Raw genomic sequence first — 25,917 nt, 5'->3', positions numbered from 1 at the left:
AGGGTCCTGGTTTTACAACCTTCTCTGCCCATGTGTGTCTACGGGCATATTGGCAGACCACAAAGCCAGATGCTAGGAGAAATGGGAGGTCAGCATGTATCAACGGATTGTGCCAAGAGAAATTAGAACATATTGATCTCTGCGTTCAAGGCAGTGATTGTTGTTTTTAAGCTTCCATTGCATCATCAGAAAATCCTGGGGTTCATAGTTTTTTTCTTCCTGGCTGGTTGTTGGTGTGGGGCTTTTGTGGGTGGGTGTATGTGCTTCAGAACTATTATTTTTACCCCTATACAAACGTACAATGATTTAATCAACGAGGCTACAATCCTAAATCAATTTCTTACTTATTTCTGACTACACATGTACAGTATTACATTGTTAGCTAACCTACCGAAACAAAATTTTCTTTAATACAACCATACAAAATATATTTTTTTCTCTAGAACCCCTATTACTGTCAATATATTGTGATAGATATATAATAATGACTTTATGGTCTGGAAACTGACTTATTTGTCTTATAATGGATTTTGCGTGTTCTGTTAAATTCAACTGATTCTAATATGTAATCTCATCATTAGGCAACAGTCTAAATTGCTGTATTAATGAAAAGAGGTCACAAAAGCCAACAGACCAAAATATGTATCTCAGTTGGAATAATACACATTAGAGGTAATATGGATATTTATCAGTTTTAGGGGGGGATAAAGCTTCTAAAATGAGGACTTTGGGTCCAAGGTAATCCCAAGAAACATAGATCCAACTCAAGATAGAATATTAAGACATTTTAAAAAAAGAATTGCTCATTCCTAGAATTAAATCTAGACTAGAATGTATAGCCTTACACATGAATGTATTAAAAACAGCATTAGCACATAGTTATATGAATTAATGTATGTAACAAAAAGACCTTTGTTTTCAAAAGCGCCAAACATGTCAACAGCATTTTTGTACACAGAGACACTGAGTACAAATTACATAAACTGAATCTCAAAGTCAAACTTTATGAGATTTTGGAGATCTCAGGTCAGATCTCCTGTCTCTTTAAGGCTGTAGTTGTATTTCCCATTGAACCCAACAGGACTTACTTTTTAATAGTCAGGTATAGGACTGTGCTGTGTCAGTGTATGTGCGTGAATTGCATCAGGAGAAATGTGCTGGGAGAGTACCAAAGAGGCACTTAAAAATGGGGTGGGAAGAAATGATGGAGAAAGGATTCAATCACCCTTGCACCACACTCTGTTTTTTATTAAACTTTCCTTTCATCTAATTTGGCCATCATGTTTGGTCAGCAGCAGCACCCCAAGAGAGTTTTTCCTGTGAGAAAGAAAGGTCTAGTCTGTAACAGAGTAAAAGGATATGGTCTTTTTGCAGTCTATTGGAATGGAAAACATACAAATTCTTTAGAATCCATAGTATTGCCCTGTCATTCATGTGCTCTGGTACGCATATGGAAAAAATCTGGATAGGCAATCTAGAGGAAACTTAAAATATACCTTTGCTGAAGCCATTTTTGTAGTAAATACAAAGTCGTAATAGCTTCCTAAATTAGGCACTGAATCTGAATTTTATTAGATGTTCTGCAGTGCATTTAGACAGCTTGCTTGCATTAAAAGTGGGCTCTATGGAGTTTTGAACCTGAATATATTAACACCCAGAGGAATTCAAAAATGGGGATGCAACCTGTTTAAAATAAACAGGGCACTTAATTCACCATCTGTGGTTCTTGTTGTGCTCTATATTTATCTGTGGCCAAATGTGGATATGTCTAAACCTGTACTGGATGGTGAATCCAGAGTGTTGGCATTTCCTAAATGCATTTTTTACAGTTTATTTTGTCAGAAGCAAAATATTCCCCCTGACAATACATGTGTCATATTTATGTATATCTCTGCAAAAAAAAGATGCTTCATGAACTATGATTTTATATTGTTTTTGTTTTAATTTGTATGCAACTTTTGATGTGATCTGAAGACAGAGAATACAGTTAATCACTGTGCAAGTATGTGCCACATGTGGTTCTAGGGGGTTCCAGCTTAAATGAAACAGACTATTTAACGTAGAAATGTTATAGTATAGAACTCTCGTTAGTTTCTAATATCAGATTTAAAGTCTCACCATAATGCACTTTCCACGATTTTAACAATAAAATCCCACACCTCAGTGTTCAATGAGGCTTACTCCAGGTAACCACAGAGTGGCCACATTACTGGTTTTCCTCAACCTTTCCATCTATGTTTCTGTGTGATGAGCTGTTTCAAATTCATGTTGAGGAGGATGACTGGAGAACTTGAGAATGGTAGGTATTATGTAAATTATTTGAGCCAGTAGGCGTTTGAGGATTTCCATCACAGCAGTAATGGGTCTGCACTGGTATAAAGGCAGATTCTGTGCAACAAGTATAAATGACCCCAGAAGGGAAATGAGAGTGTCATCTTCACTTACCTTTGCTCTCCAAGTGCTCATGGTCCCCCAAACCAAGGGGAGTCCATCCTACTTTCCTCTACCTTGTTTATTCTCTTCTTCCTTTCCATCCTTCCTTCAAGTATCAGCCACCACCTTCCTCTATCTCTACGGCCATGTACACACTCTCTTTTACACTGCATCTAGTTCTCTCCCACCACTGGTCTGAGGAGCACGCAATGTGAGCCACACACCATCCATATCTATCCCGTTGTTTCTTAGGAAATTCTGCGTTTTGATGCATTTCCCCCCCAAACCAGCTTTGAATCAAACTGAGAAAAAGAATGGCTCTAGCTATGTTTTAAACTGGTAATGTGTACACAGCATATTCAGATATACATTCTCTCCCCCCCCACCCCGCCGCCATTCAAAGCTTGACAAGAACCCTGCTATCACTTCTACGGAAACAGCTCTGTTCTAAAAACTATAAAAAGGCTGGTGGAAAGAGATGCACAAAGTTGGGATCCAAGTGGAAGACAGGAGGAGGAGCATTAAGATTGCCAGCCATAGGAGCCAACTCCTAGGGGCTGAGGTCCCTTCGGGCCCCCAATAAAATATTTGCACCCCCACCCCACCCCAGTTGATGGGCATTGGCATTCAAATGCTGTGTATGCACCGTGTTTTGTGATCAATTATATAGGGTGGGGCTTACCTGGGTCCCTTCAGTAGTTTATTCAAGTTAGCACCCCTGCTGCCAGCCTTCACTCACTGCCAGGGCTCCTATGTTTTTAACAGGTGCATGAAGTTCAACAGGTATAGCAGTGGAGCTGAGTTCCTGCAGTTAGAAGATACAGAAACCTTTCTACCCAAAGGCAGTGGCCCTGCTTAGTGAGGAAAGAGAGGGTAGGGGGGAAATCCCCCATATCTATTCTCAGCAGCGGGTGGTAGCGACATCAAGTAATAACTTGCGCATCAACTTTCACGTGCTTTTCAATGGAAAGGGCATGTCAACATTTAGAGCGATGAGCACACACAGCGAGGTTTTAAGATGGGGAGCTGCCTTTGTCAGAGCTCACAGTAGGGGTGCCATCTTGGAATACTGACAGGGGTGGGGGGCAGATAAGCCCCGCCCTGCGTAACCGAGAAGACGTCGTGCACGCCCACGAGTTGAATGGCCATCTACTGGGGAGGGGGGCTGCCCCCTTCAAATGTTTTGGGGGGCCCTTAAAGACCGCAGCCCCGAGGGTGGGTTCCTATAATCCTATATACACAAAGAAAAAGGTTTAAAAAGAAACAAACACCCAGTGTGACGGCGTCAAACGGAACGAGTTCGTGGCCTGTGTCCGCAGAGTGAGGTCCAGAGGGGAGTCCCAGACGGCCGGGCTGGGCGCCAAAGCGACGGACGGGCTGCCTTCGACGGGAGACCAAGGGGGCGCGCAGGGAGAGCGAGGGGGCGGGGTTAGGGCTAATTCCAGAGGAGCGCGGAGGAAAAGCTTGGAGAGCGGCGCGCGGGGAAGCAGAAGCGCGCGGCGCGTCTGCAAGCGAGGCGTCCCGAGCGGGAACTCAGGGGAAAGGAGCGCGAGGAGCAGGCGAAAGAGGCTGGCAACTTGGCGCGCTTGACCGACGGCAACCGTGCTGGAGAAAGAGGCGCCACCCCTCTCGCAGCTCCTCTCTGGCTGCCTCCAGAAGGAAAAAGTGAGCGGGAAAGGAGCGCGTCGCAAAGGCGGGAAAGCTGAGAGAGCGCGAGCGGGAAGCGTCGCCATGCACTTCGGAGACGGTGCCGGCGGTTCCCCCGCTTGGGGAGCGCCGTCGTCCGCCTGGAACGCGAGCGAGGCGGAGGAACCGGGCGGCAGCGCCGAGCCTCCCCGGTCCGGCGGCGGCGGCGGCGCCAACGGGAGCAGCAGCAACCGCTACGGGCGGGACGAGGAGCTGGCCAAGCTGGAGGTGGCCGTGCTGGCCGTGACGTTCGCCTTGGCGGTGCTGGGCAACTCCTTCGTGCTGCTGGCGCTGCACCGGACCCCTCGCCAGAAGGCGTCGCGCATGCACCTCTTCATCCGCCACCTGAGCCTGGCCGACCTGTCGGTGGCTTTCTTCCAGATCCTGCCGCAGCTGTGCTGGGACGTGACGCACCGCTTCCACGGGCCCGACGGGCTGTGCCGCGTGGTCAAGCACCTGCAGGTCTTCGGCATGTTCGCGTCGGCTTACATGCTGGTGGTGATGACGGCCGACCGCTACATCGCCGTGTGCCACCCGCTCAAGACGCTGCAGCAGCCCAGCAAGCGCTCCCGCTGCATGATCGCGGCCGCCTGGGCGCTCAGCTTAGTGCTCAGCCTGCCGCAGTACTTCATCTTCTCGCTGCGCGAGGTGGAGAGCGGCTCGCAGGTCTACGACTGCTGGGCGCAGTTCGTCATGCCCTGGGGGCCGCGCGCCTACATCACCTGGATCACGGGCAGCATCTTCGTGGCGCCCGTCGTCATCCTGGTCACCTGCTACGGCTTCATCTGCTACCACATCTGGAGCAACGTCCGCGACAAGACCCGACGGCGGCAGAGGCGGGAGGCGGCTCCTCCGCGAGGGGGCGCCCTGCGCAAGGGGATGCTCCTCACGCCCTGTGTCAGCAGCATCAAGAACGTCTCCCGCGCCAAGATCCGCACGGTCAAAATGACCTTCGTGATCGTCTCGGCTTACATCGTCTGCTGGGCGCCGTTCTTCACCGTCCAGATGCGCTCCGTCTGGGAAGACCACTCCAACTGGCACGGTAGGTACTACCTGCTGCGCTGAGTCTCTCTCTCTCTCTCTCTCTCTCTCTCCTTGCCCCGGGAGTCTTCCTCCTCTAGTAGGAATCCAGAGTGACTCCGGATTTCCACTCTACTAGCGCTGCTGCTGGCTTCTCCGCACACAACCTGTTGCTTTCTCTAAGCGATCAGAGTTGAATTTTGCTTTGGCAGCAAGCTCTGAACCCGTTTCTCAACTTTGCACCCCAAGCCTAAGGCAACATATTTCAATTATTTGGAAGCAATGTGTGGCCCAGTCCTGCCTATGTTTCACTGGAGCTCACTCCAGAGCAAGTGGGCAATTTATTTCAGGCACACATGCAATCTAAAGTTGCCCACTTAAGACCGACTGCTCTCTGAATGGAGTTTACTTCTTAAGGCAGTATGCTTAGAATTGCAACTTAATGTTTAGAACACAGTAATGTTAATCTCCCACATTAGTTTCAGGCTTACTAAGGAGGAAATGGATTTAGACTAGACATATCAAATATTTAAAACTGAAAATTCACCATTGGACTGTGGTGGACAAGGGCGCTGATGTTCTGCCAGAAATGTTCTTGCATGAACTGAGCTCCTTTGCCTTTTCCTTGCATTTGGGTTATAGGTGCTGGTCTGAGTAAAATGCCTATCAGCAGTGCAACCCTGCACATGTTTGCTTCAGACTAAGACACAACAATGCCTGCCTCCCTCCCTCCGTCCCTCACCTAAGCCTTGGTACAAATTTTCATTTGGAAGTGTTTGGTATTCTAGCAACTGAAAGGAGAATAATGGGTTGTTGGAAGGAATATAAGCTTTCTGCATTTCAAAGTCAGGATTGCAATCTATATTTCAGTATCAACAGGTTGAATTTAACTTGCTCACACGCAATCTCGCCCTTTTACGGACAGCACAAGTTATATATTTCTACTCAGAAGTAAGTTAATTTGAGCAAACTCTCGTGTAAATGGATGTACTATTCAGCCTCTATCTGTATTGATTTGGTAGCCCCTGGTGGTAGTATATACAAATAGGGGGCATATATACCGAAAGAGTAGCAAAAATACACATTCTCATACAGTAATTGTAAATAAAATTCATAATGGGTGTCATTTTAGTACGCACCCTGTGTCTTTGGGCATGAAACTAAATACATTTATTCTAAAGGCATCTCTGAAGGTCCACCAAAGTAAATTATTACTATTTTTAAAAATCATTCTAAGATGCTCACTGCAGGTTATGACCCCCTCCCCCAAATCACTATGAGGTAGTTTAGGCTTACAGAGAACAATCACTCTAGTGAGCTTAATGGCTGAGTGATTAGATCGTATCATGTGATTATTGAGCTTATTCTATTTGTAAGACCTGACATAGCTATAACAATTAATTTACCTGTGTCAAGTCAACTGTTGCACACAGGACTTCCCTATCAATCATAGGCTTGAAGAGGTTCTTTAAAACATTGGTTATGTGATTTGGTTTTCCTTCCTTTATTTTCTTTCGTGTAGCTGTGAGGAACTGATGACGGTTTGTCTGCTACATTACAAAAAAAATAAAATGTTTAAAAGAGTCTGAAGTAAACACAAATAACGTCCGGTTCTAGCGGAAACTACAGAACGTAAAATATTCAGGGGGAAATCTTGCTTGCAATGTAAATTTAAAATCACATAATTATATAAATAATAATTTGATACGTTCATGATCTCTAAGCCCCGCAGCTTTCTCTAATTTTTTTTTTAAGGCTCTGTGATAGCTAGGGTTGTTTGCGGTTAATTGGTCTGATGAACAACAGACAACACAAGCCAAACTTTGCACTTAACTTCACAAGGGACTCAAAATGTACCGGTATCTGCAGAGTTTCGTTTCCTTTTGCAGAAGCTAAATATCAAAGTATAGCACCAGACAGTTATAATGGATGAATTTGTAATCATACCTCTAGAAGCTGTCTGAAAGGTTCTCCTAAGCCATGTTTGCTATTGCATACATATTGAAAAGAATAATACATAAAATTTAAGCCTTATCCATTAGAACCACGATAAGGCAATTAACTTGTCAGATTGTGTGAGACACTCATGACCAAGAAGAGGTTTTTTTTTTTTACAAGCTTGCAAAATGTTTATTTTGAAATGTAAAAAAATGAAAACTCGATAAAAATATTTTTTTTAAAAGAAGAGTATTTTTTTTTTAACCAACCTCTTATTTTGATATTCGTTTCAGGTTAACAATACATGCAAACCTATACTTGCATACACAAATAGCAGTTATGGGAACAATACTTTGCTTTCTGCTCATTGGACATTGCAGTGCCCCAATGAGCCATATTAATCTAGGTTTGCCATATTTCAAAAAGTAAAAAACCAGGACACCCCAAAATTGTTGACCTTTTTTTCGATTGACTTGCCTAAGTTCCAGGACAAAGCGATGCCTTTTGGAAATTCTCCTGGACATAAATTCCACCTTTGAAATCCCAGTAATGGCAACCCTAGATTAACCCAAAATGTCTATTGATCAGTAGTGTGTAAGCAATAGATAGAATATTTCAGCACAGGTAAGCACAGCATGTTTAAATCCAGTGACAGGTATGTGTGACAGATAGATAGGTGTGTGTGTGTGTGTGTGTGTGTGTGTGTGTGTTTATGACTGTTAAATCAGATCACCTGAAATTCAAAACATAAAAGAGTACAGATTTCAGATTTCCTTTGGCAATTTTCTTTCCTCACTTCTTGGTTGAGCAGTACCAAGCAGAGCTTTTTAAAAGCAACAACACCCATAATCTGAAGTCCTTTGATTCAGGCTGTTGCAAACAGTTCAATATGGCTTCTGCCATATGTAATATGGGATCCTGAACAGCCTCAGCTCCATAATTTTATTTTTGTGCAATATCAGGTCAATGGGTGAGGGTGATGAGAGGCTGGTGGAGGCAGGGCTTGTCGGAAAACCACTGAAGAATATTTTCTGAGAGGTTTCCATTGCCTATCCTAATAAAGGTTGATTTGAAATCACAGGAAGGTCAAGTATCCTACTTGACACCATTTCAACAGAATCAGAGGCAAATGAAATTTTAGTGGCTTCGGGGAGGGAAGAAGCAGCCTGATTATAACGAACAAATTTGCTTCCAGATTAAACGAAGGAAATGTACGCATGCATATCAAACAAGACCACTTTCTTAGTCCTGCTGGCTCCTAAAATATATCGTTGCCCTTTTAAAACGGCAGTTGCTACGTTCGAACACACTTTATATAACAAAGTACACCACAAGATTGATTTTAATTTTGAGAATTTATACCTCATTTACCTGCAGTGACACTTAAGAAAACATTTGCATAATCGCAATGTACCAAGACAATACAATAAACAAGAAAAATCCATCATAAAACCAGATCTTATGAAAACCAATAAATCATAAAAGAAAAGACTTGTCGTAAAATTAAAATTGCATCACAGATATGCCCACCCATATTAACATTAAGGAGATCAAGCACTAAAATAAGTTACATTTTTTTAATGTAATGCATCTAGGTGGGAGATCAAAGGGGTTGTATTATTTGCATATATCAAGGCTAGCCAACAGAATGACCTGAAGTTGTAGGACCACAGCTCCTATTAGTTCCAGCCAGTATGTTCAAAGGTCAGGGATGGTGGGATATATAGCCAGAGAACCTCTGCAGGGCATCTCATCAGCTACTCTAGGTGTAAATATTATACTGCTGAATTTCTCCTTAATTTGGGGGTTTCTGAATTACTGGAATTTTTAAAATAGGAGCCACACTGATTAAATGCTGGAGTTCATGGGTCTACCAGATATATATTCTGAACTGCTGGTGCATAAATGCGAACCAAGTTTATAAAAATGTATAGGAAGAAAATGCACAGTGAGGAAAGGACGATTGCACATTCACAAAATCTGTTACCGGTATCATGAAATTATCTTTTATCTGAAGGCAATTCGGGTTGGGAAGATGCAACAGATGAAGGAGTCCTGTGCCTTTAATAGTTGGGTAGAAGAGAAATTTCAGTAGGTAATAGCTTGCGGGCAAACCACACCTGCTGAGATCGCCACCCTTCTGCACAGCTATTAAAAGCAGGGGCGGAGGAAGGGGGGTGCGGCTGCCCTGGTTATCACCACTGGGTGTGTGTGTGACAAAATGCTAGGGGGCACTCACTGTGAGGCCTGCAGCATGTCCAAGTCAAGCGTCTCTCCTGGGACAGACGCAGTGGCTTAGGTGCTTGCAGGCTCCGCGCTGCCCAAACGTTCTGCCTGCTGCCTCCCCCCAGCTGTAGGGCGGCTGAGTGGGAGGAGGTAGACAGACTCCAGAGGCCCCATGGTGCGCCCCGACCCTATGGGTGGCTTGCCCTGCCCCTGGGCGTGCCGTCCCAGGCGCCCAAGTGGCTTCCTCCGCCACTGATTAAAGGTGCAGGAGTCTGGTCTCTTTTACACCTGGCCTCTGTAGGGCAGTTGGAGTGGGCTCCATGAAACTGGTAAAATAATAGCAGGGTGAGACTAGGAGCATATCCCTGTTCTTTTCAAAATGTTGGGACCCACCAGTTAACTGACTCTGTGCCAAGTCCTTACCAAGTTTATATCTGTGTCACAGTGGCAGACACACTCTTTTGGGGACAGGTGCATGATTAGTTATTTGTAGAAAAAGACAAAATACAACTCTTGAACAAAATTTCTCTTAATGTCCACAGCCTAAGCCTAGAGATGGCATTACAAGGAATTAATGAGCTGTCTGTTCATTCCACTGAACAGTTGTGCAGAATGTTTGAGGTTGTTTGTACCAGAGTATAACTAAAGCAGAATTGAGTTTACAAGTAGCTGTCTGGATTAAGTAGAGACAGAGAATATACTGTACAAACAAGATTTTAAGAGGCATTTAACAAAGCACCACAGCCTGTTCCAGCAAGTAAGTTTTCAGGCTGGTGTGTAATAATGGTTGCGTTAGTAAAAACATTGCCAACCTGTGGGACCAAACTGGTGTTGAGGGTCAACTGGGAATACCTTACTGGTGAAGAAGGCTGGGTTGCCTCTGCAACATCACGAGCAGCCAGCAGCGTTAGATGTAGTTAACCAGCATCTCACGTTTGCATGAGAGAGAGGGGGGCATTATACTAATACTTTCCTGGCAGGAGAGAGACCATGATCAGACACCTTCCATTTTGAAGGGGTTCCATTCTAGATAATCTTACATTCCTTTATTTTAAGCATGTCTAATACTTTTTATTGCTATGCAGTGCCTAATCTGCTTTAGCAAGTTAATCCTGGGACTCGGCCACATTAGTCAAAAAACAGCGTTTTGAATGCATTATAAAAATGCAACACCAGATGGTGCTGGAGAACAAAACAAAATTTCTTTAGGATTTTCCATAGCGTTCCCCCCCCCCCCTTAAGTTATAACAATTTAATTTTTGACTTATTTATATCGGTTTCCCCCCCTGTGTGTAGATCTACCCCTGGATTTAAATTGCATTGATGGCAAATTGCATTGATGGTAAGAATAATTATTACAATAAATCAGAGCAGCCTAATCCCATAGTATCTATGCAGGATATATCTTATGAAACAGAATAAATGCATAAACAAGGAGCTACAGTTGAGGAACATAATGTGTATTCATCTGCTATGGTGAGCATCTTCATAGCCAGTCTTATTTAGTGATTTTCTCTGTTAATGAAATGGTTAACCACTGAATCAACTAGTCTTGGTATGGTGTATGAAATATGAAATGGAAGTTTTCTGTTTCATTTGAAGGAATAAAACAAGGCCATGCATCGGCCTGGTGTCATTATTTACATATAAAAATATTAAGCTTTTTGTAAAAAAAAATCACAGAAGCAGTTGGTTAATGGCACAGATATTTGCTAAGTAATTCTCTGCTTTGTATTGACAGAGTCAGAAGACATTTTAATTACTGTCACTGCCCTTTTGGCCTGCTTGAACAGTTGCTGCAACCCATGGATCTACATGTTCTTTAGTGGGCACCTCCTGCACGACTTCATACGGAGCCTCCTGTGCTGTCAGAAAACTGGGCAGAGGCTGAATAAAGAAGATTCCGAGAGCATCAGCAGAAGACATACTACTTTCACCAACAACAGAAGCCCAACAAACAGTTTGGACATGTGCAGAAAATCTCCAGATTTAGCACAGTCCATTAGGTCCATCCCCATTACATCCTGAAGCGTATATTTTAAAAACTGGCGTCCCATTGAGTTCCAGAATAGCACTTTTAGCACTTTAGCCATTCGTTACCATGTGACCCATGAACTAACAAGATGAGGGTAACTTTTTTGAAAAACAACAACAACCCAAATATGATGGTTTTGCATCAATGTAAATAAAGTTTGTAAGTCAATCTATTAAAAAGTATAGGAATATATATGTTCAATGAAAAAGAAGGGAAACAGTAATGCGTGTAAATATTTTTCTACAAAGCTACAGTATTAACTTCACATTTGTTTGTTTGTTTGTTCTCAGACTCAATTACGTATAAATTAAATGCAGTGTGACTGTAAATGCAGTTGGTACTTCAAAACAGTCAAAAAATAATTGCCCAGATCCTTGGCTGGAATACAGTCCTGGGCACCGTTTACATGTAGCTCTCAGAAACAAGTGAGCCTGACATATGTAACCTGAGCACAGGACTGCAATGCTGGTGCATTAGGTATAGCTTCATGGTTGGTGCCGTTGAATGGTAGCATTTGCAAAACAAAGCAAGTGAAGTCCTGAACTGAAATCTGTAGGTGAAATTAATAGTTCTTGGTTGAGGAACATCCTGATACTATACCAATGTAGCCCCACAAAATTAAGGACATTTGACTAAGTGTAGACTAAATCTATGGCTGCCTTTTTACCCAAATCCTGTGAGAAACAATGAGATCTAAGTGAACTGGATTTTTCTAGACGATACAATAGGATGCACATGGAACCTCCAGCTAATACACGCTTTCTCATTTAGTGTCAGGGGAAACACTTTGTAGTGGTGAGAGGGGGAAAGAGTGGTAATATAGGGTGTATACTGGGAAACGGTTGCATGTATTGCATCCACTGTGAGCATCAGAATTCCTTCTCTTTCAAGAAGCATATAGACGCTCTCTCTCTCTCTCTCTCTCTCTCTCTGTGTGTGTGTGTGTAGGATTCAATCCCTGCTTATAATGGGCTTTGGAAATGTTCTTAAAGAACTCAAAATGTTGACAGGGTCCACAAAAGAATGGTAATATCTTCCTCAAAAAGTTTCAAGTCAACGTTGCTAATGCTGATTTGCTTTAACCCCTGAACAGACTATACACAGATAGTCCATTCAGAGGGCCTGATAAAAGGCAGGATCATGTGATTGGCTTGAAGGCACTCATAAGATGGCGGTGCCCTCTGATCTCTTTCTAGATTTTAGTGTGGAACACAGTTTTATTTAGGAAAGCAGCTGAGGCCTGCATGATTGAATTAATATCAGGTGGGGCTGTTCAACTAAGTTTGACTCTGGGTAGACGTGTTGAAATCAATAGACAACTTAGTCACATTCATTCCAGTGGCTCTGTTCTGGTTTAGTTGAATGCCATCCTTGGATTTCATAATGATCCCGTAGAAAATGACCATAATCCACCCAGTGTACCATATGTCACAAGCCATCTTTATATCAAGTGATTTTTGTTAATTTGTTGTTTATTGGTTCTCACCACATCTTCTGCTTGTAAGAGCAGAAAAGCAATATGCCCTGCCTTTGCGACAAAATCACTCTGCTGGCTTATATTTAGTTAGTGGATCACAAAACAAACCCCAGGCTTTTCTCAGCAATACCACTGCCTATGTAATTATCTCACTGCATTTCTTTTCATTTAATTTTATTATCTATGGTAGCACCATATGTTGTCTCCCCCAAAATTGCTTCTTGTTGGTTTCAAAACATAATATCTCAGCAATGACTTTGTATAAATTTCCAAGCATGCACCATTCTAAGAATGCTTGCTCTCCGGCACAAGGTTGAAAATAATTTACAGAAAGAAAAAAATAAAATGAAGTTTTCAAGGAACGGTGCAGGATTAAAAGTCTAACTCTGACTTTTGTGGTATTTTCTCACATTACTAAGCTGCTGTGGAATGTAGTCGAGCTGCGTCATTTTTCTAGTGATATACGTGAACACTCAAGTGAAAAGGATGTTTTCATTTTATTTCTGTTTCCCTGTCCTGATTATCACCCTAGCAAAGACTCTCCTACTATGAATTATAGACATATATGCAACAATCAGCAATGCTTTTTCTCTCTTCTAGCTTGATTAAGCTGTTTTACTTTGTTTGGCCTTAATGTACAGCTTGTTAAACCTTGTTTGCCCTTTAATGTACAGCTTGTGACATCCATGATTGTGTCTTGCTACTTCTGTTGTCCTTTTGCATTGCTTGTAATTTCTTTGAAATAACTAACCAGAGAGGGTTAGTGGTGTTTTTTTTAAAGGTACCTCTGGGACATATATATTAAATTGCCCATGTCCCAGATATGGGTGTATTCCAGGATCTTCATTTAATTTTTAGAGTATTCCTTCTATTTTCAGAGGTTCTATCTATATCTAATCGTATCTATCATCTATCTATCATCTATCTATCTATCATCTATCTATAACATCTATCTATTCATACATTCCTTCAAGGAATTACTACTATGACCTCAGCATTTGGATTTATAGGTTTTTTCTGGCTGAATGTCATACTGCTATGTAAAACACATGGGAGTTAAAATGTAGGAACAAAGAGGAGTTTCCATTTTCAGAAGAGTCAGTAATACAATTTGATACCATTGTGGGCTGCAGGGATGTGATGCAACAGCAAGGAAAGGCTGTTTAAAGTAGCCGTGAGTGGTATGCAGCAAAATAGCTCCACTAGCACAGAGACTACAGTGGGACTTCTGCTCCCTCTCCTCTTCCCACGTATCCCCCTAAATCTGTTCTGGGAATCCTTTCAGGATTCAAATCCTTCCAAGGCAACTTACAAGTAACATTGAAATACATTGAGAAAATTATAGTACTATAAACAATATAAAAACAGAACAAGTTATCAGTTGGTGGTAGATGGCCCTGTCAGTGTGTTTGTGTGTGTGCGCGCGCGTGAAAGCCCCAGCTGGAAGAGGCGCTGAGGTATTTTCACAGGGTGGTTGTTGTGGGAGAGGTTTCTGTTCTTGACAATCAGCTCTGCTACCTCAGCGAAGGAGCCATCTTAGGCACCTTCTTCTCCCATCCTCTGAAGCCATCATCATTCCAAAAGGTACGGGGGACGCATTGCATTCTGGGACAAAAAGGGTGTCTGCCACAGACAATGGCATCCCCCTCCAAAATGCCCTGAAATGATACGGCATTCTGTGGGTGAAAAATGGCAACTCCTAGCTGCTGATCTCTTAAGAGAAGTTCTGCCTTGTTCTATTGGTGGAAGGAAGAAGGAAAAGAAGGAAGATCCATTGTTCAATGAAATGTATGCCCCCTGAAATTTTAGAATAATTTTGACCCTAGTTTCAGGGAGACCTGAATTTCACAACACACCTCACTGTATTTGAACTGAAACTACTCATTATTTTTAAAAGAAAGGGTGTTCAGATTTATGGCAGCTATCGTCCTTTTCCCAGCAGTCGTCAACCTGCCAAACAACTGAGGAGACTGGCAATGTGAAAGCATCTGAGGATTCAAGAGGCACTTAGACAATCATCTTTGTTGTTGTGGACTGGCTTCACATGCACAGTTATGCACACTTTTTTTAAAAAAAAAGAAAACCAGAGACTAATTATTTGTCTCTCAGAAGCTTTTTCTGGCTGGAGAGAGTGGTTTTTATTTTAAAAGGGGGGTTCTTTGAATAAATGAATAGAACCCCTGAAAAGTATTGTGCTGGACAGACTGTGCATGAGGTGATATGAGGTGATAAGTCTGTGGTGAAAGTTCTTTGTTGGCTGTTTTGCAAATACAACTCGTCACTTGAAAGTGTGGCCACTGATTTCTGAACGTGATTTGCTGGTTTTACATTTTTTATTTTATGCAGCTGGAAATGTGTATGCTGTGGCTTATATTATTCACTAAACAGATGAAATTTTGATTTACTGTATCGTCTTGGATTCAGAAGAGATAGCACATCATTTAGTCAGCCTAATCCTAAAGGAAGGCTTTAAAGTCACATTTACGAAATGCATCTCTTAGTACCTCTTTACTGAAAATAATCAAAACAATTCTGCAGCATTTTAACATATAATTTTATAGTGCTGCAATATATTTTTATGCGTATTCCTAATATTTCATCCCTGTCAGCATTTATGTCAATTCAATCCATTACTGCTTTTCCTATCTTCTACTGAAAATCTGTGTGAGGAGGGCTGAGGCTGGAGGCGGAGAGTTTTGCCTTTCTGTGCAGAAAATAATGCTAGGACTTTGGTGTCCTCCCTGGAAACCTGATGAGGCAGCAAGATCTGCTACAGATCTTCCATCTTACACTCAGGCTGTATATATGTGTAAATAAAACAGCATATCCTAAGACTCCTTTGATCTTTATCCCTGATTGGTGTGTGCTCATCAGTAATGTACAATATTTATCTTTTAAACACATGTAGTTCTCTTAGTCTTTCATCATACTGGCTGCCTTTAGAGCAATGTTTCTTAAATTGGGAGAAAATATAGGATCCCAGGAAGGCAGCAAACTGTTTTTCAGTGGAGGTTCAGCACTAACCAAAGTGTGAGTTTACCCTAGGCCTAGGATCACCAAAAAGAGTCAGGGGACTTGTGTGACGCTGCTTGCTGCTGGTCCAATCACTTCATGAGGTAATAGGTCACCTTTTTCTAAACTGGTGTCCCTTCAGGATACAGTGGTACCTCAGGTTAAGTACTTAATTCGTTCCGGAGGTCCGTTCTTAACCTGAAACTGTTCTTAACCTGAAGCACCACTTTAGCTAATGGGGCCTCCTGCTGCCACTGCGCTGCCGGAGCACGATTTCTGTTCTTATCCTGAAGCAAAGTTCTCAACCTGAAGCACTATTTCTGTAACCTGAAGCGTATGTAACGTAAAGCGTATGTAACCTGAGGTACCACTGTATTTGGACCATCATCAGCCCCACAGATGTGGTCCAAAACATCTGGAGGGTACCAGACTGAGGAAGGCAGCAAACAGCTCGCGCTGGATTATTTGGCTAACTAAATGGCTTTGTTTTTTTTGTTTTTATAAATATTTATTAAAGTTTCAGAAAAAGGAATTGCATTAAAGCAAAAAATACAAGAATAAAAGACAAAAATAAAAATACAAGAAAAATACAGAATAAGTACACAGATAAAATAAAAAAATAAAAAATCAACCTTTCCATATCTTACATTCATATCCTTGTTTCCCTGACCTCCTCATACCTCCCCTTTTTGTATTCCAATTCAGTTAATTAATTCAGCAATTTCTTTCCCTCCTTATTATCCTGATCTTTGATCTTAATATATTATAACATTAAATTTTTACCTATTTAAAAATCCAATTTTCCATATTCTTTTATATCATTACAGCTAGAAACCGCTTAGCTTCATTCAAACATCATTCTAACCCTCATTAATTTTGCAATACTTCTGTAAATAGTCTTTAAATTTCTTCCAATCTTCTTCCACCGACTCTTCTCCCTGGTCTCGGATCCTACCAGTCATTTCCGCCAATTCCATGTAGTCCATCACTTTCATCTGCCATTCTTCCAAAGTGGGTAATTCTTGTGTAACTAAATGGCTTTGAATGCTCTTCCACTTAAAGTCCTCTCACAAAACCAAGAAGTAAAATGTGAAGATGGGGAAGGGGAGACCTAACTTCTTTACAACCCACAGCTGGTGCTTCTTTTCAGAAGCAGCAATTCTTATCTCAGCAATCCTGAGAATGACAAGTGACTTCAAAAAATGCCTCAGTGAAGACCTTGCAAATAAAACAAAGCCAGAACAACTTAACATAATTTCCGGCAGAGTATTTCTGGTATTTATCTACTGTTCTTTATCTGGTTTTTTATGTTCTTGTTCCTAATTTTTTTAAACATCATTTCAATGCTAGCATCATCATCATTTCAATGCTACCATCCTCAAGTGGAGAGGAAAACCTCATATTTGCTGAAATAAATAAATGTTGCTGACAGATTGCTTGTGTGCATATCATTTGCTGTTTCCTCAGGCAGGTACCGCCAGTCTTTGCCGCAGAGTGGTGCCTTGTTCAAATGCAATGCGCTAATAGCTCTGTATCCAGCATATTATTTTTCTGCAGTGTTTCAACTTTCTCTTTCTGTGTTTCGATCCTGGCAAGCAGCAACTAGTCTAGTTCAACAGCTAGCAAAACAAATGAGAGCTGCAAGCTGTGTATCTTCTCTTTCCTGCTTTAGGGTGAAGATGTCAGAATCTGACAAGATGGAATTCTATAATTCTATCACATCTGGCCCAGTGAGAAGATGGGAGAGCATATTCTCATTGGGTAGACTACATTTACAGCATTCTCCCAATCCACCAAGCCTGTAGCACTATTAGAAAAATAAAGAAATGAGATTCATCTTGCATGACTTCTTTTTGAGATACACATGCTGGGTCTTAATAGTGCTTCGTTTCCAATGAATGCGCAGCCCATAACTTCCTGCTGAAATCCTAGACCTTTTCATACCACAAATGTTCTGGGATTTTTGTCCCACTTTTGTGGCACTGTAGGCCCTCCAGGCAGCAATAATGTTGTAGCACTGGAGAAGCCTCACAGAACTAATAAGGCAGAACACATCCACCACTAATGCACTGTTATTGTGTCAAGAACATTTTGCAGAATACTTTCGCAATAAAACACCAGCCTGTAAGGGGCCCTGGTCAGTTCCTTCAGTGCCCCCTCCTGGAATGGAGGGGGGAGAAAGATAGAGCTCTTCTCTACGGCTGCTCCAGTCGTTGGAGGGGAAAGAGTTTAATGCCACCCAACTCTGATGGCCCTGCCCTGCCCCTTCTGCTCACGGAGGAGAATATGGACTCATTTCTATGTGTTGCATTTGCGATATAACACTGTGCCACCAGATGGCATTGTGGAGTCCCATTTTTCCCTACAGGATTTCCCTGTTTACATTTACAACACATTTAGTTGGAACGCTTCTTTGATGTTTCTAGATCCAGCTTTGGAGCCATTTCATCCTTGGCAGTTCCTCAATACTGTGGTAAGCCTCTGGCTTTTAAGAGCTAAGAATTTGGCTGCATCCCTGGTGCCTCAGAACCCAGAGTGTGGCCTGCACTTGCTGCCACATCAACAGGTACACCACAAACCCCCCGCAGCCCTCTCAGCTGCTGCCTCGGTTTCTCTGCCTTGTTTGCCCACCAACAAAGACTGTGCCAATGTTCCTGCTCCCTGTGACCTGTGGGAGTAGGAGCCAGATGCCTATATATCATGTTTGATGGTTCCTCACAGTGATACTTTAAATCATAAGTGATTACTTCATGGACCTTTTTAAAGTGTCTATAGTCTTTTGCACTCATTTGTCACAAACCCTTTGTGAGATATATTGCCTCTGCCAAATCTGGCTTTGATAATATGTGACGTCTCATTACGTGACATGGCATTTCACTTATCCACTACTTGACAGATGAGCTCTTTTCTAAACGTTTTACCACACCAGAGCAATGGAATTAATCTCGGCACTGCAGCTTTCTCCTCAGGGTTCCAGGGCATTTCACAACACCTCATGTTCAGAAGCAGCGGTTCTCACATCATAATGTCAGCTTGCTCGTTTAATTGACTCTCATTATGGAGATATTTATGATTTAGTTAGTAGAAACATTTATATCCAGCCTTTCCACTTGAGTCAGATCCATAAGGTGGCTTTACAGCACTCTGAAAACAATACAATAAAGAAAATCATAAAACACTAGAGCATAAAAAGAGCAGTGAAAATAAAAAAGCACAGCAAAGGCAGAAGGACAATAGAGACAACTAAACTACTGAAACTAAGCACCCTCTGAAATAACAGGGTGCAACCCTTTGCTTGAGGTACGTTGGCTGAGTGGTCTTAAGCTGTTTAAGTGCTATTCCATCTGTGGAAAAGAGTTACACCAGGTCTTGCGCAACAGGCCCACTTCTTGAAAAGATCAGACCTTTTGTGATAAGAAAAGTGATGAGAAAATGCACCGGAAAATGTGTGGTAACACTTACCGTATTTTTCCGTGTATAAGACTAGGTTTTTCTCCTTAAAATAATGTCAAAAATTAGGGGGTGTCATACTCTGGGCCATCTCCCCCCATTTTCTTAAATCTGAGCCTCCAAAAATACATGGGGGCGTCTTATAGATGGAAAAATACGCAACGTCATATTCCACACAGACAATTCATAAGGAATGCTCATTAAATAGCCATTGCTGTCTAACCTCTATGCAAACAAATTAGGATGAATGTTCAACAAAGAGGTTAGAAGCACTCCTTCTGTCATGGGTGTGAAGCCATTTTGACATATAAGTGGTATGGAAGAAGAAGAAGAAGAAGAAGAAGAAGAAGAAGAAGAAGAAGAGGAGGAGGAGGAGGAGGAGGAAGGGAGTGTTCTTCCCAACTTCCATCTCTATCTACTAATGAAGCTCACTAGCCTTTAGATTCAAAGTAGTTATCCCTTTTCCTGAAGGGCGGTCTCAAAAATAATCTCAATACTTCACCTTCTTTCCAGTTAACATGTAATATGGGATCATCTTCAGATCCCAGCACAGATGTTACCTGATTAAAATTTTGTATATAAAATGGCAAAAGTTTTCACTATGTACGTTCTCGCATAACCCAAAGGTGCTTTGTGGTTCTCTATAGCCTAATCATCCAGAAATAGTTTACTAAAAAATATTTTTCTTGTTTGCAATGTCATCTGCAGTTGCAAGAAAAAGCGTCCCATATCAATTAGGCAAAACTATAATGGTCTCTTGGAGTATAAGATGTTAGCTGAAAAGTTGAGAGGTTATGGATGATGAAGCATGAGACAAATCCTGTTGAATTAAATAAAGTAAAAAACACAGAGTACTGTACATAAGAGAGCATCTTGTATTTTTAGAACACACAGAATACATCAAGGTGTTTGCTATGGAGCCTTTTGAAAACCAGTGAAAGGCAACACCTTACCTGTACGGTATTTTGTATTTCTTTTTCCCCTTTTTTAAATTTTCTTTTCTCTCCTTACAAATGTACGTATAACATACAGCTTACATAAACATCTCTCCCTCCCCCCTTTTGGACTTCCATCAACTTCTATTTCTGATTTATTAACCTCATTAGTATGTTCTGTTGTTTTCTACAAATATCATATTTTCCCTTTTATTACAATATCTATTCCCTATCCAAAAAGTTGTGAGTGTTTATTTAAATCCTACCATCAGGTCAGTAGTCTTTCTTTGTTTCTGCAAATATAATATAAAAGGTTCCCACTCTTTTTCAAAATCCCTTTTGTCCTTTTCCCGAAGTCTGTGTGTCAGCTTCGCCATCTCCGCATAGCTCATCAGTTTTTCTTTGGTATTTTGTATTTCTAACACACCTCTTAAGACTGTGCAGAGATGTTCCAAGATGATAACTTTAGTGTGGTGCAAATTTGCGTTATCTTAAGAACGTCATTAGTGATACTAATCCTGAAGTGGCCACAAATTTTCTTTATCCACTGCTGCAGTAATTAATGTGGATAGCAGCAAACTGGAAGAAAACTGGTGTTACTGATTTTTTGCGTATGAGAGGATATGGAACACTGTAAGCTTATCTGAATTAAATATATAAACAGTGTGTGTGTGTGTGTGTGTGTACACACACACATTTACTTGCAGCATATGGTTTTTAAGTGGTTATAGAAGGCTAATTAATGAACAACATATAATTGTGTTTGTTGTGTTTTATTTGCAGCATTTCAGAGCAGTAAATGGACAATATCTCTCTTTTCTTTGCTTTAATGTTTTCTCTCTCCCTCCTTTTCCTTTTCCCTGCCCCCCGCCTTGGAATTTAGCAGTGCATTAGTTCCTTCTGCATTTGACTGTGTCTATGTAGGTGTTTCTATGAGCGTACATACCATGTAGACGATATTGTTACAGTGGTACCTCGGGTTACATATGCTTCAGGTTACATACGCTTCAGGTTACAGACTCCGCTAACCCAGAAATATTACCTCAGGTTAAGAACTTTGCTTCAGGATGAGAACAGAAATCGTGCTCCGGGGCAACAGAAGGCCCCATTAGCTAAAGTGGTTCTTCAGGTTAAGAACAGTTTCAGGTTAAGAACGGACCTCCGGAACGAATTAAGTACTTAACTCGAGGTACCACTGTATTATTATTATTATTATTGGTGGATCAATGTCGGATGTTGTTTCTAAAAAAGAAGAAGAAAAAGAACCCAAACCAGTAAATAAACAAATAGCACGCTTGAATACACACCAGCCTGTCACTTTGTAAAAGCAGTACTTATTCTAATTATTAAAGTTCAACATAGAATAGATTGAAATCCCAAGAGGAATAAGCCCTGGAACTATTCTGCAGAAGGCTCAATCAGAAGCAGCCATTCCTGAGTTACAATGTGCGGGGTCCTGCAGGTAGCAATTAATTAGTCAAGCAGTAACAGTATAAGCACACACCAGGGCTGGGATGTTCTCCTTTTACTGTGGAAGTATCTGTTCCTCTTCTGAACTTAATGATGTTTAACAAGCTATAATAAACTGTGAGTTAAAACTAGTATAGAATTAATGGCCCATCTTGCTCACCTTTGCTGTCTGAACCGTTGTCAGGTGCAAGGCGACGTGTAACTAGAAAAAAACCCTCTACAAACCCTTGAGTTTGGTGCATAAGCATACAGTGTTTGTACAGTAATGTAAACATATGCTGTGCAGTGCTTATCGCAAAGTGTTTTCTCTATAAAGTGCTTAATAAAACAAAAACAAAAACCAGAAGGTCTGTATGCTATGGATAATGAAGGAGGGAGTCGTAATCATCATACCTGAACCATCTCTGTTTACCACTAAAATCTCCACATGTTTGAAGACAAAAATCTGATCCAGTGGGCTTGCATGCCTATAAAATCTCAAGCAGAATTTTACTCACTGTGTTTGTGAAAAGTGGGGTTTTTAATGCCAGTAATAGCACTGCTTTGAGCCGCAGGCATGATAAAGCGCAGATGTCCCAGGACAACTTTAAAAATCCCTTATTCCATAAACACCAATTTAAACAGTTGGATAAGGAAAGGTTTTTTTAAAAAACTAGCAGGCATGGATCGTAAACAAATGTCTCCGTAATGAAAGTGTGTATGAATATCGAGCTCGTCCTATAAAAAGAAAGGGACGCAGTGTACATTTTCAAAACTTTCACAAGGGAGAAATCTTGCTAACAATACTCATGGGATGTGCCTGGACATGGGAAGTTTTATGCCACATTGAAAAGAGAGAAAGAGAGAGAGAATATAGTTAGAAACATCTTTTATAAAGATTTTAAAACACACAGCTATCAGCAAGCATCACCTTATATAAGCATAACCATATTCTTGATTTTAGAGAGCGGAAGGGAAGCATTTCTAGTCAACCACATTGATTTCAGCATGTCAGGAGTTAAATCCTGGCACTCTTCCTCAGCAACAGGATGGGAATCAATGTGATTCCCACAGGGGAAAAAGAAAGGAAATAAGGGGACAGAGGTATCTGAGTAGCATTTGACTCAGCTGAATTAGGGTTGCCATATTTCAAAAAGTAAAATTCCTAACACCAGCAAAGTTGAGCTTCTTTTTAGGAAACCCACCAAAATTGTTAAGCTTTTTGGGGGGAAACCTAACCCAAAAATTGTGATTTTTAAGTTTTTGAGCTGTTTCCAGTGCTTTTTCCATCGTGTTGCCATGCACCCAGGTTTCCCCTGACATTTTGCCAACGCCATTTTTACACCTGAAAAACAGGACATGTCAGGAAATTCCCTGATGTATGGCAAGCCTAAGCTGCCTGCACATTACAACACATGTAGACTGAACTTGCAATGATCCATGTGTCCTATACCCAACTCCCTCCAAATATGTCCAATTTGCCTTGGCCCACAGCTGAACCCAGTACTCAGTCCTAGAGTTTACAATGCATAAATTATGATCATTATCATTATGATCATTATTTTATTTATTGATGTGTTTGTCGCCCTCAGCTCTTTTGGGAGCAAGGGCAGGATACAAACTGAGTGATTGTATGAATGTAGGGCCAAGCCCAGGTCACAGAAACTCCAACTTAGTTTTACTCATGTCAAGTAATAAGGCCACTATTACTTGAAAATGTCAAAACTCAAAGTAGCTTCAGCCCCCATGGCTTGCATTTCCCTCTCTCTCATTTATGGGGTTAGCTGTTTACTGAACGCGAGACCTTCAGTTTATCACTTGATCAGCTTTCCCTTCCTCAGCTTTCTGCCTCGGTATATTCGTCGTAAAACAGCAACATTGCCTTATAGAGCCTCTTTTCGCAGGCATGCTCCAGAGATTCTGGACAATTTCAACCTGGCTTTGTGCCCACCCTGCATTCACATGGGATGCTAAACAAGATGAGCAGCTGGCCAAATGGTAAGTTTTGTTTGGACATCTATATTAACGATAATATGATGCTATACTTTCTGCCATAAATTCTAAGGGTGTGGTTAAGTTTTGGGGGTGGAGCTTATCAAGCGGTGATGCTTTCCTGCACATTACTTGCTAAAATGGTCATCATCTGTATTCATAGTCTGTGATGCATGGCTGCATACACACCATACATTTAAAGCCCAATAATAATATGGGAACTGTTGTTTACTCCTCACAGAGCTATAATTCCCAGCACCCACTACAGTTCCCTGGATTCTTTGGGAGAGTTGCTTTAAATTGATCAATGGGTACACAGCCAAGTGAGCAGAGAAGGCACTGCCTTGAGCAATAGAGTCTCATGGTTAGAGTTGCGTTTCCGAAACATGGGAAGCCACAGTATTTTCCACACTGATTGGTAGCAGCTGGTAGCAAAAGCCTTTAGCCTGGGTACCAGCAGTAAGCCAGAATTCACACCTTGGAAATGTGTGCATAATTGTACACACATCGAAACATGTGTGGATAATTTATAACGACACATACACTATGTGGCTTCAAGGGCTTAAAAGCAATGCAGTAGGGGATTTCAAATGTATAAAAGAAAGGCAAGGGTTTGGGGGGGGGGGTTAAGCCAGAAATTTTCCTAAGGGAACAACTCCAAAAAGAAGGGTAAATGTTTTCATAATCTCTTGCAACAGCACCATTATAAGTACATATAATATTTTAAGAATGTGAGAGTGTAGTAACTATCTACTTCCCTAGATAAGGAATGCTTGAACCTGTCAGTTTCATATTCTGTCAGTTTCTCATTTTCCCCCAATCTTAGCGTCAATTCTCCACATTTCTGCATAAGCTTGTGATTTATTTCTTTTTCAAATAAAGGTTCTCATGAAAATTCACCATCTTTTTGATGCATTTCCCCCTCCCCCCCCGATATACACATTGTTGTATGCAAACTTGCCTAATATACACATTACTGCAAATCGTATTGCCACCAACAGTTGTACCCCTTCTACTATAGAAGGCATTTTTGCATGTTATTTTCACTAATATATTTGTGTTTGTGCACTTCACCTTAGTGCATGCCTTTTTGTTTATTTAACTGGGGTAACTGCATTCCAAAATCTGTGGAAATGTGAATGCCAAAGGATGGCCGAGCTTTGGTTTGCATCAGAAAGTGCATCTACGGGAATCCAGATTGCGAGGGTTTGGAATAGGTAGGTTGATTTTTGTGGGGGTGATCATTTTGGTCATGGCTATTTTGTCTGAGAGAGTGAGGTTGGTATTCTTCCATCTCTTCAGGTCTTTGTTGATTTGTCACCACAAAGGGTTGTAGTTGTGGAGGTCTAATTTGTTGAGGAATAAATCTGGCTAACCTGATCCAAAAATACACATACACACCCTGCTCACAGACAAAATCAATTCTCACTGCAGCCAACCAAAGGCAGCCAACCACACCCTAAGCCACACCCAACCTCTCTCACCACCAAGGAAATACAACTAGTGAATAGTAAGAGAACCCATACAAGTAACACTGACACAACCCCTCACACACACTAACTACAGTGGTACCTCTGGTTACGAACTTAATTCGTTCCGAAGATCTGTTCTTAACCTGAAACTGTTCTTAACCTGAGGTACCACTTTAGCTGTGCCGCCACCGCACAATTTCTGTTCTCATCCTGAGGCAAAGTTCTTAACCCGAGGTACTACTTCTGGGTTAGCGGAGTCTGTAACCCAAAGTGTTTATAACCCGAGGTGTTTGTAACCCGAGGTACCACTGTAGAATAATAAAAGCATAACCAACCAAGCCCACCGCACTTGGCACTCCCCCTCCCCCTCTTCCCTTCTTCTTCTTCTTCCTAATTGTTTAAACCACTTGATAAACGAAGAATCCATATATTGATCACTAATAATGAAACATATGTTGTAGATATTTTTACACATTTATTATGCTATTTTTGTGATATACTAATGATGTGAGAAAACTTGGTATACTTATCCGTATAACATTATTCTTGTTTATAAAACCCAATTAAAAAAAAAAGCAAAAGCAAGTGCAGTTACAATAAATTCACCTTTAAATGCAAACTGAATCAGTCCCTAGGCATGAGTCAGGATCCATTGCCCCAGGGGTCAGATGCTGTGAATGTGCGAGTTCAATGCTTGCGCACCTTAATGTTAGATTTACTGTACTTATTTCTTTCTTGTTTTCCTTTGGTGAATGCATGCAATTACAGTACCTAGAAAACAAAACACTAGCA

At 41.4% G+C, this 25,917-nt stretch overlaps 1 protein-coding gene and 1 long non-coding RNA gene across 3 annotated transcripts in view; both read left to right on the top strand.

Moving 5' to 3' along the window:
* Positions 1–2,159: 2,159 nt before the first annotated feature.
* AVPR1A (arginine vasopressin receptor 1A) lies at positions 2,160–13,686 on the top strand. The gene is made up of 2 exons (XM_082239821.1): positions 2,160–5,161; positions 11,045–13,686. The coding sequence occupies exons 1-2, from the start codon at positions 4,165–4,167 to the stop codon at positions 11,329–11,331; spliced, it is 1,284 nt and encodes a 427-aa protein (XP_082095947.1). The 5' UTR covers positions 2,160–4,164; the 3' UTR covers positions 11,332–13,686.
* An 83-nt stretch (positions 13,687–13,769) lies between these two features.
* The window catches only part of LOC309541794, a 70,851-nt gene continuing 58,703 nt past the window's right edge, over positions 13,770–25,917 (top strand). The window contains exons 1-2 of one of the 2 annotated variants that reach the window (XR_014223940.1): positions 13,770–14,399; positions 23,566–23,659. This is a non-coding gene — a long non-coding RNA (uncharacterized lncRNA). Of the gene's footprint in view, positions 14,400–18,230; positions 18,301–23,565; positions 23,660–25,917 lie in introns of those variants that run through there. The other variant, XR_014223941.1, reaches the window with a different exon arrangement.

The sequence above is a fragment of the Podarcis vaucheri genome, assembly GCF_965113315.1.
Source record: "Podarcis vaucheri genome assembly, chromosome: 10".
NCBI lineage: Eukaryota > Metazoa > Chordata > Lepidosauria > Squamata > Lacertidae > Podarcis > Podarcis vaucheri.
The sequence above is the reverse complement of the archived record's forward strand: the minus strand, read 5'-3'. Positions and strand labels throughout refer to the sequence as shown.

What these genes read in the sequence shown, in the direction of transcription:
- AVPR1A (XM_082239821.1), top strand. Translation starts at nt 4,165, where the DNA reads ATGCACTTCGGAGACGGTGCCGGCGGTTCCCCCGCTTGGGGAGCGCCG. An exon ending in AGACCACTCCAACTGGCACG is followed by an intron (nt 5,162 to 11,044) that starts GTAGGTACTACC and finishes TTGTATTGACAG; the next exon opens with AGTCAGAAGACATTTTAATT.